The sequence below is a fragment of the Chrysemys picta genome, chromosome 10 (assembly GCF_011386835.1).
Source record: "Chrysemys picta bellii isolate R12L10 chromosome 10, ASM1138683v2, whole genome shotgun sequence".
Lineage (NCBI taxonomy): Eukaryota > Metazoa > Chordata > Testudines > Emydidae > Chrysemys > Chrysemys picta.
In genome coordinates, this window is record NC_088800.1 from 30338944 (window position 1) to 30356682 (window position 17739).

A 17739-nucleotide genomic window follows, 5' to 3' on the forward strand; every position below is an offset into this window, starting at 1 on the left:
AGCAACCCCATATCCTAGAGATCATTGTCTCTGTCGCATTTGCCTGCTTGTCCACTCTTTTCCTCAGCAGTATGAAAACTTCCTATGTCTTTAAATATGTGATATAGTGGTCATTAAATAGCATTGTGAGAGAAACTTAAGTGCTGTACGAAGTGTCCACCATTGACCAAGGCATGGTCATAAGATAATTAGCATTAGCCTTTTGCTAGCTGGTAAGTAGAACATATTGAAATACTAACCTTACTATATCTAGTTACAGCAGTGGAAAAACAGTAATATCCTGAGATACTTAAGAATTCCACAGTGACCTTATGTCGTTAACATTTTTATTGCTTTGAAATCATTATAGGTCATTAACTCCCAAAGGTTAGAAAGCTGGAAACAGTATATTAGGGTTATAATGGAAAGCCATAACTTCTCAAAAAGAAAAATACCTTTTTTTATAGACTTATAGACTGAGTGTTTTAGACAGATAGTAAAAATGGAAACCACGCATGTGATTTTTATCAAGTGTAGTTTTTGAGATCTGAGGAGACACATGGCTGCTTCAAACAAAGGGAGCAATCCTAGTAAAGTTATTTTTCCAGTCAGCAAACATTAACAAAGTCCAAGCAGCTCCATCAATCTGCTCTTGAAGCTCAGAGCCTTTTCAATAACCATTATGTAATTCAGAGTTAGAGGTGTAAATGGAAGTGACAAGCTACTTCACAAAAGAGTTGCTCTTTAAGTGATGGTGAGAAAGAACACAAATTTTAGTTAATGGACGGGAAAAATCAATCGCTCTTTCCCTCCCCCCTCTAAGCAAATGGATGGAGTTCATTGTCCCAAACTTATACCTGAGGACTAAAAGGTAAAGCTGTGTTCTAAGAAAACACCTTCCTCTCTATCTAATTCCCCTCCTTCACGCCTCAGCAGGAGTCACAATTCCATCACTTACTCTCTGATCAGCTGAGGCCAACCACAGCAGTGCTCTGTCTCCCCTCTATCTCTAAAAGTCTGTCTGAAGCAGCATAAAGAGCAAGAGCCCGAGGTCACTGCAGCTTAACTCAGGCTTCCTGTCTAGCTGTACCCAGGTCTGACCATTTCAGAGGCCCTCAATTACCAGTTTGTTCCCATATGAGAAGGGGGAACATATTTTCTTTAATTTAAACCAAGATTTTTTTGAAGGAGGACGGTGGTTTCTGCATTCTTTGTCCCGGCAGCAGCTACATGATGCTGCTTCATGAATTGTCAGTGAGGAATGAAGCTGAGATTTCAGCACCAAAAGCACAGCCCCTCCCACTTGACATAAAGGCCATTGGCTGGTGGTAGTATTAGGATTTTACCTTCTGTGGCCTAACCATATTAGGTAAAATTCAATAAAAGAGACTGAGCAGAAAACTGTTACTGTAACAGAAGTGACTGAATCTTTGCAGTGAAACAAACAGCTCTTATCCTCAAAAACAATGAGGAGTCCTTGTGGCCCCTTAGAGACTAACAAATTTATTTGGGCATAAGCTTTCGTGGGCTAAAACCCACTTCATCAGGTGCATGGAGTGGAAAATACAGTAGGATATAAATACACAGCATATGAAAAGATGGGAGTTGCCTTACTGAGGGGGTCAGTGCTAAGGAGCCAATTCAATTAAGGTGGAAGTGGGCTATTCTCAACAGTTGACAAGAAGGGAGGAAAAATCACTTTTGTTGTGCTAATGAGTTCAATGTAATCAAGGTGGCCCATTTCAAACAGTTGACAAAAGGTGTGTGTATCAGCAGGGGGAAATTAGTTTTGGAGTGACCCATGCACTCCCAGTCTTCATTCAGACCTAATTTGATGGTGTCCAGTTTGCAAATTAATTCCAGTTCTGCAGTTTCTCGTTGGGAGACTGTTTTTGAAGTTTTTGTTGAAGAATTGCCACTTTTAAGTATCCTGTCTCCTTTTCCTCCTCCTCCCTCCATGCTCCCCCCTTTATCAGGTAATTACAAGTTCCCAGCAGAATGTGAATACCTCTAGAAAACGACTTCAAGAAGATCTTCACCTTCAGAGTTGTGGTGCTCTAAGTTCTCCAGTTGCCTTCTTACGCAGGTCCCACATCACTCGCAGTTTAGAGCGGGACAGGCCACACAGTTTGATTGGAGTTTGCCGGGAGACAATCCTTTGACAACAGTTTACAGGTATGCAGAAAAGCTGATTCCAGCAAAGAGAAGAGTCCAGCACACAGAGAAATGCAAATAATGGATGGCTTAGAAAGGAAAAAAAAGTGTCTTCCTTTTGGAATTCCACTTTCTACTTAATAGTAGAAGAACATCACTCTTTTTCTGAATGTAAATTTTTAAGCCCTGCATTTTGCAAAATTTAAAGGGTTATTATTAAACTTGTAACAAATGTTTTCCCAAACAGACATGCATTGATTTGAACATATTGATGGAGATGCTGCTGCCATGCAGCATTTCCTGAAAACCATCACCAAGAGACTTTTTGTACAACTTATAAGTTGCATTTATTTAATGTACCTCAATGGGTTTTAATTATCATCAGTGTTTTAATAAAAAGTATTTCTGGACTTTGCTTCTGCAAAAACTGATTTGGTTAGAAATACAAAGATTCACTCTTATTATAGAGCATAGCTGCTTTCCCTTTCTTTCCATTTCTAAGTGTACATAGGTTTCATGACGCTAAGCTAATTGTTATCTTCTGCTAGAGCTGTTTTGTTTCTCAAATGCCCCTTGCCCTTTTAAATTCTAGTAAAGGCTGCAAAGTGGTTCCTTTTTTACTTTCTTCTGAATGCTCATGAGTTTGATGGTTTGGGAGATGCCATTATATATTGAGGTCTAAATTCACTACAAATTATGTCCAGCAGGTGCACTATGGACAAAGCCATTGCACTGCTGGAATTGCCTAAAAGCTGACTTCCATAACCTTTCATGGACAATCCACACAGGGCTACCTGGGGGAGCACAAAAAGGGCAGTTTGCCCTCCCGCCTTGTTTGAGAGGGCCCCCCAAATGAGGGGGGGCAGCTGAGCCAAATTTAAGTGGCCTGGGCAGTATGGGAAGTGACTCCCCCATCCTGGCCAGGCTCAGATCCTATCATTGCCACAACTGTCGTCATCATCTGGCGGGTCTGAAGCCACCCAGAGCTAGGAGTAGAGTTGTGGATACCATCCCCACCAGCAGAGGGGCCAGAGCTCCTCTCTCCCTTTGAGGAAGGCAGCCACCCCACTGGCCTGGACCCTTGCTAACCCTGCTCCCCATTCCCTACCATCTTAAACTCTTTCATCTTCACACTAATTTTGGAAGGGAAGGGGGCTCAGTTTCAGATTTTGCCCTGGGCCCTGAAAAACCTCTTTAAAACCCTGAATCTTGATACATCTTTGGCATCCCATTGGGCCCTCATCTTGCTCTGATTTGGTTTATTCCATTTGTTAGCATGGATAATTTTCTTCTAGTAGGTCTTTTGCATTAAAAATTGGTCTAAAAAACTCAACTAATGCCAATACTAACAGCAGATGGTGCCTGCCAGGTCTTTGTTAAGAACAAACCAATGCAAGCTACAACTCAGCAGAGATAGGAAAGGGCATGATCCGTGTTCTCATAAGGAATCCAGTCTAATGTGCACAATTTTAACTTTTGTAAACACATCTATGGGGTTTAATTGCTTGGCTGTTTTCATTTGTGTCACTCTGAACTTGGCAGACAATCTGTGAAAAGGTCACAAGGGTGTGTAGCTGGAGATGGGTAGCTTCAGTTCACAATGTGTGTTTGTCAATCATCAATATCGCTATATTTTAAATTGATGCTGCTTCAACTACATTCGCATGAAGCTACAGTGACATCCAGTGGCAACAAGGTAGGGTAATTGCAAGCATCCATTCACTGTGAATTCTGCAGATATACCACCTACTATAATTCTGACTTCAAGGCAGCAGATGGATTCCAGCTACCTGATTCTTTGCAACTGCATTTAGATGAAGAATTAATGGGGCTATTTCTAGGAAGATTTTTGAATTCAGTAAACTTACTAACAGAATAAACAAGATAAGCAAGTTGTCTTTATTACTCCAGATTTATTAGTGATACTAGGGTTAATTCTTTCCTAAGGTCAGTTGCATGCAACGTATATGTTACTCCTTGAAATCCTAAAGCTTTATTTACTGCATGATAAGGCTTCTAAAGTCACAGTGTATTTTCTTCAAGGCCTTGTCCCTCTCCCTCCCCCTCCGCCCCCCCACAAATCAAGACAAAGTTACATTAATGAACAATTTCTCATAATGAATACAACTTTACTACTACTTATTTTATCTATACACATTCTAATACTGCTGTTGGTGCTACTTCCTCCTCGTTCACCAGAACAATGCCTCAGGAACAAGAATGTTTTTATAAAAGACTAAGGATGGCTCTCCCATTGTGAGCTAATGTCAATCAAAGGGTAATAGAAAATATTACACAAACCATGGAACACATTTAAGTATCAGAAAAGCAGTTCTGTTAAACCATGAAAATTAAAAATAAATGTAAATAAAAAATTTAGTTTTGTGGCATTTATTCTTTATTTAGCATCAGAAACACTTGCCTGTTCTTTTGTTATACACTTATATCACACCTTGCCATACTTACCATTATGACAAATGTAACATGTAACTATACCAAGAACTACAACGGTTTCACTTTACATTAGAATCTAATAGCACACATTCCTAATCACTGAAATTTTAAAATGCCATCTGCCCTAGATCAGCTTTCAAATTACGCAATACGCTGTGGAGGGACCATTACATGGGACTTGGATTTTTTTTTTTAACTTGAGGCTGCTGTTCAGTTGCTTATCTTTGCAGTAAATGTTCTGCCGATTCATTCTCATATTATCAAACATGACAGACAGATGTACACCATGCCACATGAAGATTACAAATAAATATGTATAAGTTTCAATGAGAAAAGAGTTTAGAAGATGTTGCAAAATACTATGTCTTACAAAGATTTTGTGTCAGTGATTATTGTTCTTGATAAAGATGGTCATCACTTTTTGGCAAGGGAGAGACTCTTGGCCATTCAGTTTGTGAAATCTTCAGGTCCTGTTTCAAAGCCTTTCATTCATACAAAATACAAAATTCTTCCTTCTTCTGTGTAGACTTCAACTTTGATGGAATCATTTAGTTCTTTTGTTGAGAGAGACAGCCTCATGTGCTAGATGTACAGGGGTGTCTCTTGGCCAGTTAGAAGCCTGAACATTGCAGCTGGCATAGTCTTCATATGAATCTGTCAATTGATTTACATAAAATATAGTAACAGAATTATCAGTTGAGAATCACTAGGGGCCTGATGCACATATCACTAACAGCATTCATTGACTTCAGGGGAGGTTTTCCTGGTTTCTATCTAGAGCTTTGGGGGTGGGGGGTTGTTTTCAAATGACATAATATCAGAATAGCAAAAGCAATTGAAAAACCAGCTGCTATTACCGATTTCATCCAACCACCACTGTCCAAGCTAAGGAAATTAGCCAGGAAGAAAATCTCATGTACATGAAAATTCACCCGGCCTACTCAAATATTGACTGGCACTGATTTTCCTCTGTCTGCCCATCCAACACAGTATCTCTAACATGGAATGTGAACTTTCAGTTTAAACTTCACCACCCACAATGTTCAAATGCATTCAAATTTAGGTAAAGCAAGTTCCCCCACCCCCATTCCTACAAAATGAGCAATTTACAAGAAGTATCATTTTCAAGCCTGTTAGCAAGGGTGTTTGGACTCTGATAGGAGTAAAGGTGTCAAATAATCAAAGGAAGCATCTGGCAGTAACCCTGGTAAATACTCAGTAGGAAGAGTGGGAGGTAAGCAGAGATTTCATTAAACATTGTTAAAGGACATGGCATTGTATGAACAAACTATAACAAACTTTTTTGCAGGTATTAGAAACAACCAACCCATCAACTGTAGCAAAATAAGCACAGATGGAGCTGCCACTTTGGATTTTACACCAGGAGACGTATTGCTACAATACAAGCTGCAAGGAACCAAGTATGATTTTAGATAGCAGTGATCATTTTAAAATAATGATAATCTGCACTTGTCAGACTATTTTAAAAAAATCAGACACTGCACAGTCAGACCAAAGCCTTTTATAAATGTACAATTACTTAGGACAGCTCAAACTCTAGCTGCATTAGTCCAAAAATCATAAATTACCTGGGCTATGTTTTTAACTGCTATAGCCTTCCATGTAAAGGTTTTTATATACACAGATTTTTTTTCACATTAAAATAAATGAATTTTTCACAATGAAAAATAAATAAGAAAATAAATAATAAAGGCCCACTACTCGGAATTAGTGATAATCATTTCACCACTAGAAGTAGGGCTATGCCAATTCATAAGAGGTAAACTGCCACATACAGCCCTCACCACCCAGTGCTTAAACACTGCTTTACCCCTTTAGTTAGGTCTTGGTAGGGAGTTCTCTGTACTAGCTCACCCTAACCAGAGGGTGGAAGGAGCACTGGCTACTGGCTCTGCAGTAATGTGGATGCAGGGGCCACTATTGCAGTCCACAGGGCTGTGTGGTGTGTGAATTCCATCTCCCCATCCTTATTGTGTTTAACTAAGGATTTGTGAAGGGAGAGTTGTGCTAACATGCTCATCAGTATTTCCATGGCATGAGCATAGTGATGCTATCTGAAATTCAAAAGGGACGAGAAGGTATGTCACCAACACACATCTTGTTTATCAGTCACTAGTTTCGCTAAACATGGTGAGGAACAGAGATATGTTTTACTCTCCTACCCCATTCCCTAATCAGAGTCAGAGAATCTCAGCAAAAACAAAAGGATTAAAATATTAGTCAGTCTTAATCTCTCGCCTCTCTGGCTATCAATTCATTTTATGACTGGAAAATCTAAAACAGAGATGGAGACATTTTTCATAGCTCTTGGCTATACAATGCTTGACTGATATTTCTTCGCCTACCTGAATGGTTGATGTCTGACTGCAGTTTCAAATGTCAGAATCAGTCAGGGAAATCTTTCTTGAAAACCAATGGTAAAATGCAGATAATGTAGCCACAACTGCTTTACTTTTATGGTTTGATGGAGGGCGTAATAGAGTGTTAGCACCAGATTGTTTTGCCCAAGTATGTAGTGAGAGATTCTCACTCACCTGTTTCAATATTTTGATAAAATATTATAAATTCAGACGATTCTTACCTCTCCCACTGAGTTAGACAAGGCTTGTACTATCTTCTCGTGAGCAGTGGCCACAACACTTTGCCCATTGATCTCAATAATGCGATGTCCTACTCGGACCCCTCCCCGTTCCGCTATTCCACCTCGCATCAAGCTGCAAATCTGGCAGGCAAAGTCAGAGTTTAATTAGAGTTAACAGTTGTGAAGCTGTAGCAGGTCACTCGGAACTGGGTAGACAGACAGGTTAGCTCTGCCTGAGCTGGCGCACTAAAGAGAGCAGTGTGGCTGTGGTGGATCTGGCTAGCCTCCTAAGTACGTACCTAAGGGGTTGGGCAGGATTGTATTCCGGTGCCACTACAGCCACACTATTTTCAGCATGTTAGCTCATGTCCATCTACCTGTACTTAAGAGGTGTTTTGTGATGACTCCAAAAGATGTGACTAGAAAAATAAAATTATGCGTCTAATTTTAGGCTTTTAGGGTTGTTGTTTTCTTTTTTCTTTTTTTTTATTTTTGCAAACAGTGTCACAATTTTGCCCTTATTCCTAAGGAGTTGGAATACACAGGAGGTCAGTCTAGATGGCTTTGGGATCTATGACTGTGTACAGATCACCCAATGAAATATAAAATAGTTGCACTATCACCATGGAAATGAAATTTCAGGCCTGTGCAAAAAAATAAATAAAGACATAAATAAAAAAGGCAGGGGAGGATTGGAACCTTATGAACAATAGTTCAATAGCGGATGTCTCAAAGCAGGACAAACAGGGAGGGGGAAAAAAACAAAAGAATGTATGTTCCTTTTGTCCACACATATGCACACTCCAAATTAAACCTTAACCTAGATTTTTGTTTATACCACAAGTTAATCCTTCCAAAATTACATGGTATTTAACTGTATCTATAGAAGTAGCTAAGTAATGAATGAGAAAATGTTAACTGCTAAAACATCCAAGCAACATGATAAGTTGAAATAACATTTTGTTGGGTGTGTTTCCTGTGAGAGCCCCTCCTATTGCTGAGGTGCCACTTGTAACATATGATGCAAGGGTTGCCGTGGGAATTTCTCTCTGGGTACATTGCATCTTTAAAACTACTACATAGCGCCGCATCAGCTCCATCTCCAGGAGGAAGATTCCCTAAATCAATGGTATATGACTTTATACACAAATCAGACCAGATTATATTAAAATGTGCTTTTCTCCATGTAGTCCAAGATCAGGGAGTGAGATTCAGTTTAAATAGAAGGCTCCAGGGAGGCCACCTGGCATCTTTCACAACAGGAACAGGTACAGCCAGGGCGTAGTCCAGTGAACATACTCATAGACACTGACTTCGTGGGTGCTCCGGGGCTGGAACATCCATGGGGAAAAAATAGCGGGTGCTCGGCACCCACCCTCCCCCCAGCTCGCCTCCTCCCCCCTCCCAAGCACACCGCGTCCCTGCTCCTCACCCTCTCTCCAAGCACTTCCCGTCCCTCCGCCCCCGCCGCCTAACAGCTGTTTGGCGGCGCTTAGGACTTACCCAGGGTGGGGGGAGGAGCAGGGATGTGGTGCGCTCAGGGGAGGAGGCGGAGAAGGGATGGGGACTTGGGGGAAGGGGTGGAATGGGAGCGAGTTGAGGGTGGTGCAGGGGCAGGGCCAGGTCGAGCACCCACCGCGAAGAGGGGAAGTCGGTGCCTATGAACATACTTTAGCACTGTTCTTCCTACCTTAGTGGTTCTCACCCAGGAGGTACGCAGAGATCTTCCAGGAGGTACATCAACTCATCTAGATATTTGCCTAGTTTTACAACAGGCTACATAAAAAGCACTAGTGAAGTAGTACAAACTAAAATTTCATACAGAAAATGACTTGTTTGATTTATTTTAGAATTATATGGTAAAAATGAGAAATTAAGCAATTTTTCAGTACTAGTGGGCTGGGACACTTTTGTCTGATTTTGTACACAGGTAGTTTTTAAGTGAGGTGAAACTTGGGGGTACGCAAGACAAATCAGACTCTTGAAAGGGGTACAGTAATCTGGAAAGGTTGAGAGCCAATGTCCTAGATCACTGCTAATGACAAGAGGATAGCTTGGCATCCTGACAGATTCCATCATTAGACTCCCCAAGGCTGGCAGGTACAGGAGGAATTTTTTGGGTGATGTGTATACCTGGCCATAAGAATTGACCTGGGACTATGTTCTCATTTACACAGGCCTCTGATGGAAGAAGAAATGTTGACTATTTTATAGAGTTGGTCAAAGCTTTTCAAGTTTCAAAATTTTAAAAAGCTACTTTTAGATTGAGCCCCCATATGACTGTATTCAGTTATCTTTCTTCCTGTCTTCAGAACCAATAGTGGCGACTTTTTAAAAATCTGTCCTAAGTAATCTGCAGGAAACCTAATGACCAAGTGTAAGTTCTGTCACTGCATCTATTATTTTGGTGACAATTTGGTGACGTATGTGAAAACGTTTTTGCTTTTAATATGTATTTAAGCTGCCAGCATCCCTTTAAATCTAAAATGAAATCTTTAACCAACAAAAACAGAACAGATTTAAAAGGTCACAAAAAGAAATAAACAGACCACAAGAAATAATAATTATTTAAATGCTGCAGTCCTTAATCAGACTACATTTCCATTGCCACATAAAGATAGAAAGTCACTCAGTGCTGAATGCAGCAAATCTGCTAAAGAGCACCCATAGGAACCATTTGAATGGAGGAGATTTTTGCCAATATGTGGTTCTGGAGGCCCTGTTTAAGTGGTGAAATGATGATTGTGGCAGAGTGGGATATTCAGGTCTGAGTCCTATTGTGATTTCTATTTGTACTGAATCCCCCATTTTGAATTAGCACATCCATTTTATGTTATGTGCTGAACTCCTGTCTAACTTTGCCCAAAGCAATGTTACTATGATATATTGCAGTCAGCTACTCTGACCAGGAAAGGTGCTCGATGCCTTGGTGAAGGACAATCTCTAAGAGGCCATCAAGACAATATACTAGGGCCATTTGAGTCAGATTCTCTCTCAACTGCCGGACCATGCCCATGGAACAATGGACTCTACACAGGCGCCTGGAGAGGGACAGGACACAAGCAAGCCTATGGAACACCTGGCAAAAAGGGACAGAGACTGAATTTAAGGAGGGGTGCTTCTCTGAGGGGGGACCATCCATTGCCACAATGAAGACCAAGCTGGAGAGGGAGAAGACAGGGGGGACTCTGCTTAGCCTGAAATGTTGGCAAGACCTGATTCACACAAGGGGTAAGATTAAAGGCGGTGGGAGGCTGCATCTTGGGACTTCTATTATTGTACAAAGATCTGTAACTCTGTGGTGTTGTTTTTTTTTAAATGATGTGACTGTGGTTAAGAAATTACTTTGCTAAGGCTGTGTCCCTTGCCTCCCTGTCATGGGTTTAAACTGGTGAAATTCTGGAGGAACATGTATAAACAACTAAGGTGTTCAGGAGGTTTGAAGCTAGGGTGACCAGACAGCAAATGTGAAAAATTGGGACAGAGGGTGGGGGGTAATAGAAGCCTACATAAGAACCTTCCCCCCCCCCCCCCCCAAAAAAAAAATCAGGACTGTCCCTATAAAATCAGGACATCTGGTCACCCTATTTGAGGCAGTAATTCCAGGATCTGAGTTAGTCAGACTGTGGCGTCCCATGTCTCAGGGAATGGCTCACGCAAGAGATCTGAGCTAGGGAGTGCACCTTAGAGACCCAGAGCTATGACCAGTGAGTAGACTCACTCTGACCCACTTGACTTAGAAGCCTGTGGGACCCAGCCTGGGTCCAGTTACTACAAGAAGAGGACTGAGACAGGCTGTAAAAAGAATCATTAATTCAGAGTGGAGGTCCCTTACGAAGTATGTGATTGTAAAAATACTGAACAAAATCCCTTTCACAGTTTCAATTCCGGGCTGGGAGTGGGAAGGGGGGATGGGGAGTATAGTACAATAGGGATTAGTAAAGAGATTGGAAATGGTATGATAGGTGGAGTCCTTCAACAGATTTACATTTAGAGGAACTTTGTTTAAATTTACTTTTTTTTCAGCTGATTGTCTACCTTAACAATCTTGTGAAAAATACAATACAAAACATGAGAGAGAGAAAAAATGGCACGTCTGTCAGCTGTCAGAAAATATTTGTTCTGAAATATACTGAAAAGAACAGCTTCCTACTTCATCTCTCTCCCATTTTTATTTTTAGTTTCGATTAGAATGGTCACTCATCAAGACTCCCCTGCAGCAAAGGAATTTAAAAGCAACTTGTACGGTCGGATGTTACACCAGTGCTGAAGTTTCAAGTTTCATTAAAGTCAAGAAGAAAAGGCTTTTTAACATGTCCTATGTGTCTGATTCAAAAGGAGCAGCTGGCAGTCTGGCAGGGAGGAAAAGGTCACTGGGGAGGTCAGACAAGATAATCACAGGTTTGTAGTTTACCCTAGGGCTCAGCTTAGTTCTCAATATAGTTAGGACTCAGCATAGGGGAAACTATAATCATTTGTATCATGGAATAGACTTTTGTGGAGTGTCTAGATTGGCATTGGAGGCACTCAGCACAGGATCAGGAACCCTAGTCTAGACTAGGCCTATCCTAGGAAGTCCAGGTGCTCCAATTATCTCTGCTGCATCCTGCAAAGCTTAGACCTCCAGTAGTCTCATTTGTGCAACCCATTAATGTTTGCCCAAGCGGTTCTAAAATTAATAAAAAGTCTGATGATATAAACACACACTAACAGACCATTTGTCCCTTATAGCACATCATATTTTTCCAGGAAGAAATTTTGATTTACATATACTACTTCAGGGAGGGAAAAAAATCTTAAAAGATGTTGGAGATGGGAAAGGGAAATAGTTTTAGCTACACCTTCTAAGAGTAACGAACCTGAAACTAGAAAGCACCGGACCAAAACTAACTGGCATCAGCCCACTTTTCAGGGAGATGGAGAGAACTGCTATTAGGCCACTAGCGTGCTCTTATTCACGCACACACAACTCAGCTAAATTACAATTAATAGACCTGGAAGGGATTATGTCATGCACATGCCCCCAAAAGAGAATTTTGACAATTTGCCAGAATGGGCTATGGTCTAAATATGGAATTCCCCTATCTAAAAACAAATCTGCTTTGAGCACTAAATCAATCAGTCTTGTTCCTGGCTTCTGTGCACATGGACCTGCCCCAGCCTTAAGCGCCTCTGAAGCTCCAGAAAGGACATCTCTCTACCCCAATCATTGCCTTTCACCTGTAAAATCAGAATCCCTTGTGTTTTGTGTCCTGGTCCGGGTGAGTCACATCAGCCCATTGCCACATGGTCCACACCACATATCCAGCCGGCAGTCCTACTTCACAGATCGCACCGGGAATAAGAACAGAGTGGAGGCTGACCTTCAAAGCAGTAGCTCTCCTTCTGTACCAGAAGCTCTGAACTAGCTCTAGTAATACCTACTATACTACACCACCATGGATCTATTAATTAATTACCCCACCTGCATTTCATCTACCCCACCCCAATGGAGACTTAGCTAGCTAATACTTTGCTCTCAAGGCAGGCCTGCCCCAGTTGGAGACTTGTGATCCTAACCCCAAAGTCTAGCTGCATACATGAATATTCAGCTCACTCAGATAAATCTAGATTACTCTTGCTTACAATATGCCCCTTTTCAGATGAATAAAATTCCAAAGAAGTGCAAAATCCCTATGCCCTGCTTGGAATGGAGTGCAATTCTCTATACTGCATAACTATTTTATTTAATCAGGTACACTTATATTGCATGCACATGAAGGGAGGCCAAAAATTTGGCCCTTCATAGTCCAAGAAAAAAATACAATGCATATTTGGAACAGGAACAAAGACACAGATTTTACATTAAGACAGAAATTCTTAGAGATGGACAGAAAAATAAATACATCACAATGGCACCAAGTCAATAGTTTTCCTTTCATGTGACTGACATATCTCCTTACTCTACTGCTCTAAACAAAGCAGTGCAGAGCCAAGACAGCAACAGTGATCACCACTACAAAAACATTTACAAGCAGTTCCCAAACAGCAGTATATGAGGTCTTGTCTACACTACCCGCCGGATCGGCGGGCAGCGATCAATCCAGCAGGGGTCAATTTATCACGTCTATATAGACATGATAAATCGACCGCTGAGCACTCTCCCATCGACTCCAATACTCCACGAGAACGAGAAGCGCAAGCGGAGTCGACGGGAGAGTGTCAGCTGTCGACTTACTACAGTGAAGACACCGCGGTAATTAGCTCTAAGTACGTCGACTTCAGCTACGCTATTCATGTAGCTGAAGTTGTGTATCTTAGATCGACCCTGCGCGGTAGTGTAGACAAGCCCTGAGATACCACACTCACCCCTCTCTAATTCTAACAGCCAAGTAACAGCGGTATATCAGCTACAGTCGGGTAGGAAATGTAGTACATTTTGTCTTTTTTCATAGTCAACACTGTGCAGAAGACTGTGCTGGGGTCTATTCTGTCTCCTGGTAAGAGGCAGGAAGGGCACGGCTTGATTTTGTATATCGGAGGCGCAGTTAGCAGAGTTGAGATTTTAAAAACTGAACGGGTTTATCTTTTGTAAACTGAGAAAATAGTAAAATTGTCTTTTGATTTATAAATTGAGAAAAAAAGGTGATCCTAGCAGAGAAAGAATCAATATTGTATAGAATCCCATGATGGCAATTTTTGCAGTCACTATCCTTATTATAACCACATGTCAAGCATTATTATTATTTATTTGTTGAGCTCTGAGCATTTTGTTCAGTGCTAAATATAAGCATAATAAAACATGGTATGTGCCCCAAGGACTTTGCAGTCTAATTCAGATACAGTCACGATACACTGGCAATGGGGCAAGCTGGAAGCAGTGGAAGTGCCTGAGTTGAAAGGCTTTTTGTGGATGAAAAATAGCCTCACAATATTGACAATTTCCTTAGAACCCTCTCTCTCTAAATACAATGCCACAAACAATGGAATCCTTTCCTATTCTGTCAAAGCTCACGCAATATAAGGGAGAGAAAATGCCTCTCTAGCCATTGCTCCTTGTTTGTGAAAGCAGCCTCCTTCAGCCTTTTGAAAGGTATTTTCGTCTGTATTGTAAATAACAGTGTGAGTGGTGCCATCGAACGCATGGGCTGTAATTAGATCTCAGGGTTCTGCTGTGGTTCATAAATCACTTCAGCGACCCTTTCATGGTTAAAGGAGCCAGCAGAGCCATCCACAGAATTGCAACCTTGATTTCACTCCCACAGAACATATCATTTTACAGACAGTTTTTACCTTCTAATCATACAGATGACAAAATCCTCCAGACTGCAGTACATCCATTTAGTCCAGCTCTCTTATCAAAAAAAAGATTTTTCAATAAAATTAGAAGTTTATTACCTGCCATGGGGGATTTGTACATAATAATCAGACAGGAAAAAGCCATCATGTGCCCAAAGAACCCTGTAAATACATTTTCCTCACTATAAAAAACTGCAGACAACAGGTCCACTTACAGTACACGCTTCAGAAGCAAACGGAAAGGTGAACGGTCAGCCCTGAAGCACAAAGGCAATGATAAGTCTGCATTTCTGTGGCATGTTCCATCTGATGCTCTGATAGAGCTTTACAAACATCAGAGAATTAAAAGCCTTCACAATAGGAAAGCAGTGAGGGAAAGCAGTAATATTTTACCCTCATTTTAGAATCTGATCTAACCAGGACAAGGACCATGCCTTGCACTTGGTCAGTGTCAACAGAACCATAACTATAGGCACAGATCTTTCTATCTCAAGTTCTGTGCTTTAAGCACTGGCCCATGCCGCTGCTCCTGTATTTGCAAGACAGCCTTTTGGGCTCCTCAGTCTCTGGCTATTGGAGGCAGGGCCCATTGCAGAGGAGAAGCACTCAGTCTCAGTGGGGGGAAATGCTGAATGCACCACTGTAATGAACACTCTCTGGTAACTAGGAAGTTAAGCAACATTAGTTCCTCAGAGGAAACCATACAGTGACAATGGGGTGAGCCTGATTGTAGAGTGTGAACCTGTGTCTCATGAATTAAAGACAGTGGCAGCATTAGGCATGTGTGTAATAGGGCCCCCACACCACACAAACAGACAGATGCTGCTCAGAGGATCACTTCAATTCTTCATTGCATCTAATCCCGCACCAGTGGGGAAAGAATGAATGGCCTAACTGCCTTATCCCGCACACTGCTTAGAAAGTTGTGCTTTGGCTCCACCTCCTGGCTTCCTAATCCAGGCCAGGCGTTGGTCCAGCAGAGGCCGTGCAGCCTCACAAACAGGTGAGTGGGTGAGGGTTTCGGGCAAATGGGGCACCATGGGCACATGGAGGTGAGGGGTGACCTCTTTATATGTGGGAAGGGAGCTGGGTGGAGAATGACATACTTCTTCCCAGATGGCCCAGGAAAATCCAGCACTGACTGGCACAATGGACTTAGATAGCAACAGGTGCAATTCACCCCATGTATAAAGCCAACACAAAGCCTATGTACCATTTAGGGCCTACACGAACACCAGACAGAACTGAAATCTAAAAATAACGATCTACTTTAAACAGCTAATCATCTTTATTAAGGGGCATATTCTGCAAAGCAGCCAGAGAGAATGCTGTTAAAGCAATAATTTATTGTAGATAGCAATATGTAATCTGTTATGGTTTATCATGACAACAGCAGCATCTTTCCAATGCTTATTATCAGGACACAATAAGCCAAAAGGGCCATTTAAATATAGGTAATTGTATCAGAAAGACCATTTGTTTTCATTGTATAGTATAAGTATTAATACAATGGACAAAAACGGGAATGGATCTAGAACAACAATATGCTGATTTGTTCCCTCGTTCTGCAACTCTTTGTCCATTGCATCAATGTGAGTGAAAAAAAGGACAAGAACAACAAACTACAACTAAAAAACATGCTGACAAGGAGACTAGATTCATACTGTAGAGAGCATAAGCATCCTGGGCTAAAATATGCTACCCCAAAATCACCCCTCCCTTCCCCAAAAATAGCTAATAAAGTCATATTGATCTGAATCCATCTCCAGAATGAATACAACCAAAACCAGAAAATTTAGCATTCTAACTTGTTAAGCTTCCATCAGAATTCAAGATACATGGCAGCATACCCCATGTAGTCCATGTGGCCACAGTACCAGATTCAATTGACAAGTTCAGAAAAGGGGTACTACCATTAAGTAAGTTCAGGCAAAGGTGTACTGAGCCAGGATGTTTATAGTTTGCTGTATTTGTTGAACATGGTGACAGCCCCAGAGATGATTAAATAAAGCATGATTGATCTGGATCTAATTCTTGTGATCAAGAGCCTATATCAGGGGCGGGCAAACTTTTTGGCCTGAGGGCCGTATTGGGTTTCCGAAATTGTATTGCCTGGCCCCCAACCCCTATCCAACTCCCCCTGCTTCTCGCCCCCCGGGACCTCTGCCCCATCCACACACACCCCTGTTCCCTATCCCCTGACTGCCTGCGGAACCCCTGCCCCTGACTGCCCCCCACTGCCCCATCCAAACCCCCTCCTTCCTGACTGCCCCCTGGGGATCCCTACCCCCATTCAACCCCCCTGTTCCCCGCCCTCTGACCGCCCCAACCACTAGCCACAACCCCACCCCCTGACCACTACCACCCCGAACTCCCCTACCCCCTTACCGCGCTGCCTGGAGCACCGGTGACTGGTGGCGCTACAGCTGCGCCGCCCAGAGCGCCAGGACAGGCAGCCACGGGAGCCAGCCACACCACCGTGCAGCACAGAGCACTGGGTCAGGCCGGGCTCTGCAGCTGTGCTGCCCCAGGAGCTCGCAGCCCCGCCACCCAGAGCATTGCGCTGGCGGCACAGTGAGCTGAGGCTGCGAGGGAGGGGGAGCAGCGGGGGAGGGGCCGGGGGCTAGCCTCCAGGGCCAGGAGCTCAGGGGCCGGGCAGGAGGGTCCCACGGACCCAATGTGGCCTGCGGGCCGTAGTTTACTCACCTCTGGCCTATATCCTATTTTCTGGAGGAATGGGGGTGGGGGGGAGTAGCAGAACAAAGATAGAACTAAATCTGTATGTTTTTTTTCATCTGTTACAGATTTTCCACTGTGTTAAGTGACAAGCTGTAATACAGGGAAAACCTTAGCACTTACATAAATAACTAATTTTATTCCAGTTTTCCCACTGTGTACTGGACAGGAATATATTAAGAGTAAAACTCTGCCAGTTAAATTCTTTGCTCTTCAACCATTTATTCAGAGCAAATGGCTAAACCCTGATACAGCATTTATTTTTTCACTGAAATAATTTTGAATGTTAGGTACTGCATGTATTTAAATCCTGCAGCACACATTTTGTTAAGTGTATATCTTAAATATACATGAAAGGGGGAATTCCCTACATATAAGCGTAAGATGAAGGAAAAAATAAAATATTAATCACTTGCTAAATTACAGCCATTTTACTGCACTTTTAAAACAGAACCCCTCTTTTGTAAAGAGCTTTGAAATTATAGATGAAAAGTGATAAATATCAATAGTAAAGATAGGACTGGACACACACCAAC

The 17739-nt window shown here is 42.1% G+C and overlaps 2 protein-coding genes across 26 annotated transcripts in view; one reads left to right on the top strand and one right to left on the bottom strand.

Moving 5' to 3' along the window:
• Positions 1–2543, top strand: part of ENTREP2 (endosomal transmembrane epsin interactor 2) — a 407682-nt gene extending 405139 nt beyond the window's left edge. For all 5 annotated transcript variants that reach the window (XM_024101862.3, XM_005284996.5, XM_065558310.1 and 2 more), the window contains one exon: positions 1956–2543. In XM_024101862.3, coding sequence (XP_023957630.2) covers positions 1956–2141 — 186 coding nt within the window. In that variant the 3' untranslated portion in view covers positions 2142–2543. The remainder of the gene's footprint in view (positions 1–1955) is intronic.
• APBA2 (amyloid beta precursor protein binding family A member 2) overlaps positions 1–17739 on the bottom strand; it is a 304744-nt gene that overhangs the window by 81870 nt on the left and 205135 nt on the right. For 17 of the 21 annotated variants that reach the window (XR_010590740.1, XR_010590738.1, XR_010590741.1 and 14 more), the window contains 2 exons: positions 7190–7330; positions 4514–5241 (listed from right to left, as the gene is read on the bottom strand). The exons of the other annotated variants lie outside the window; for them this stretch is intronic. Coding sequence is in view for 14 of the 17 variants with exons in the window: in XM_065558325.1 (XP_065414397.1) it covers positions 5170–5241; positions 7190–7330 (213 nt within the window). In the remaining 3 variants the exon portion in view is untranslated. Of the gene's footprint in view, positions 1–4513; positions 5242–7189; positions 7331–17739 lie in introns of those variants that run through there. 21 annotated transcript variants of the gene reach the window in all.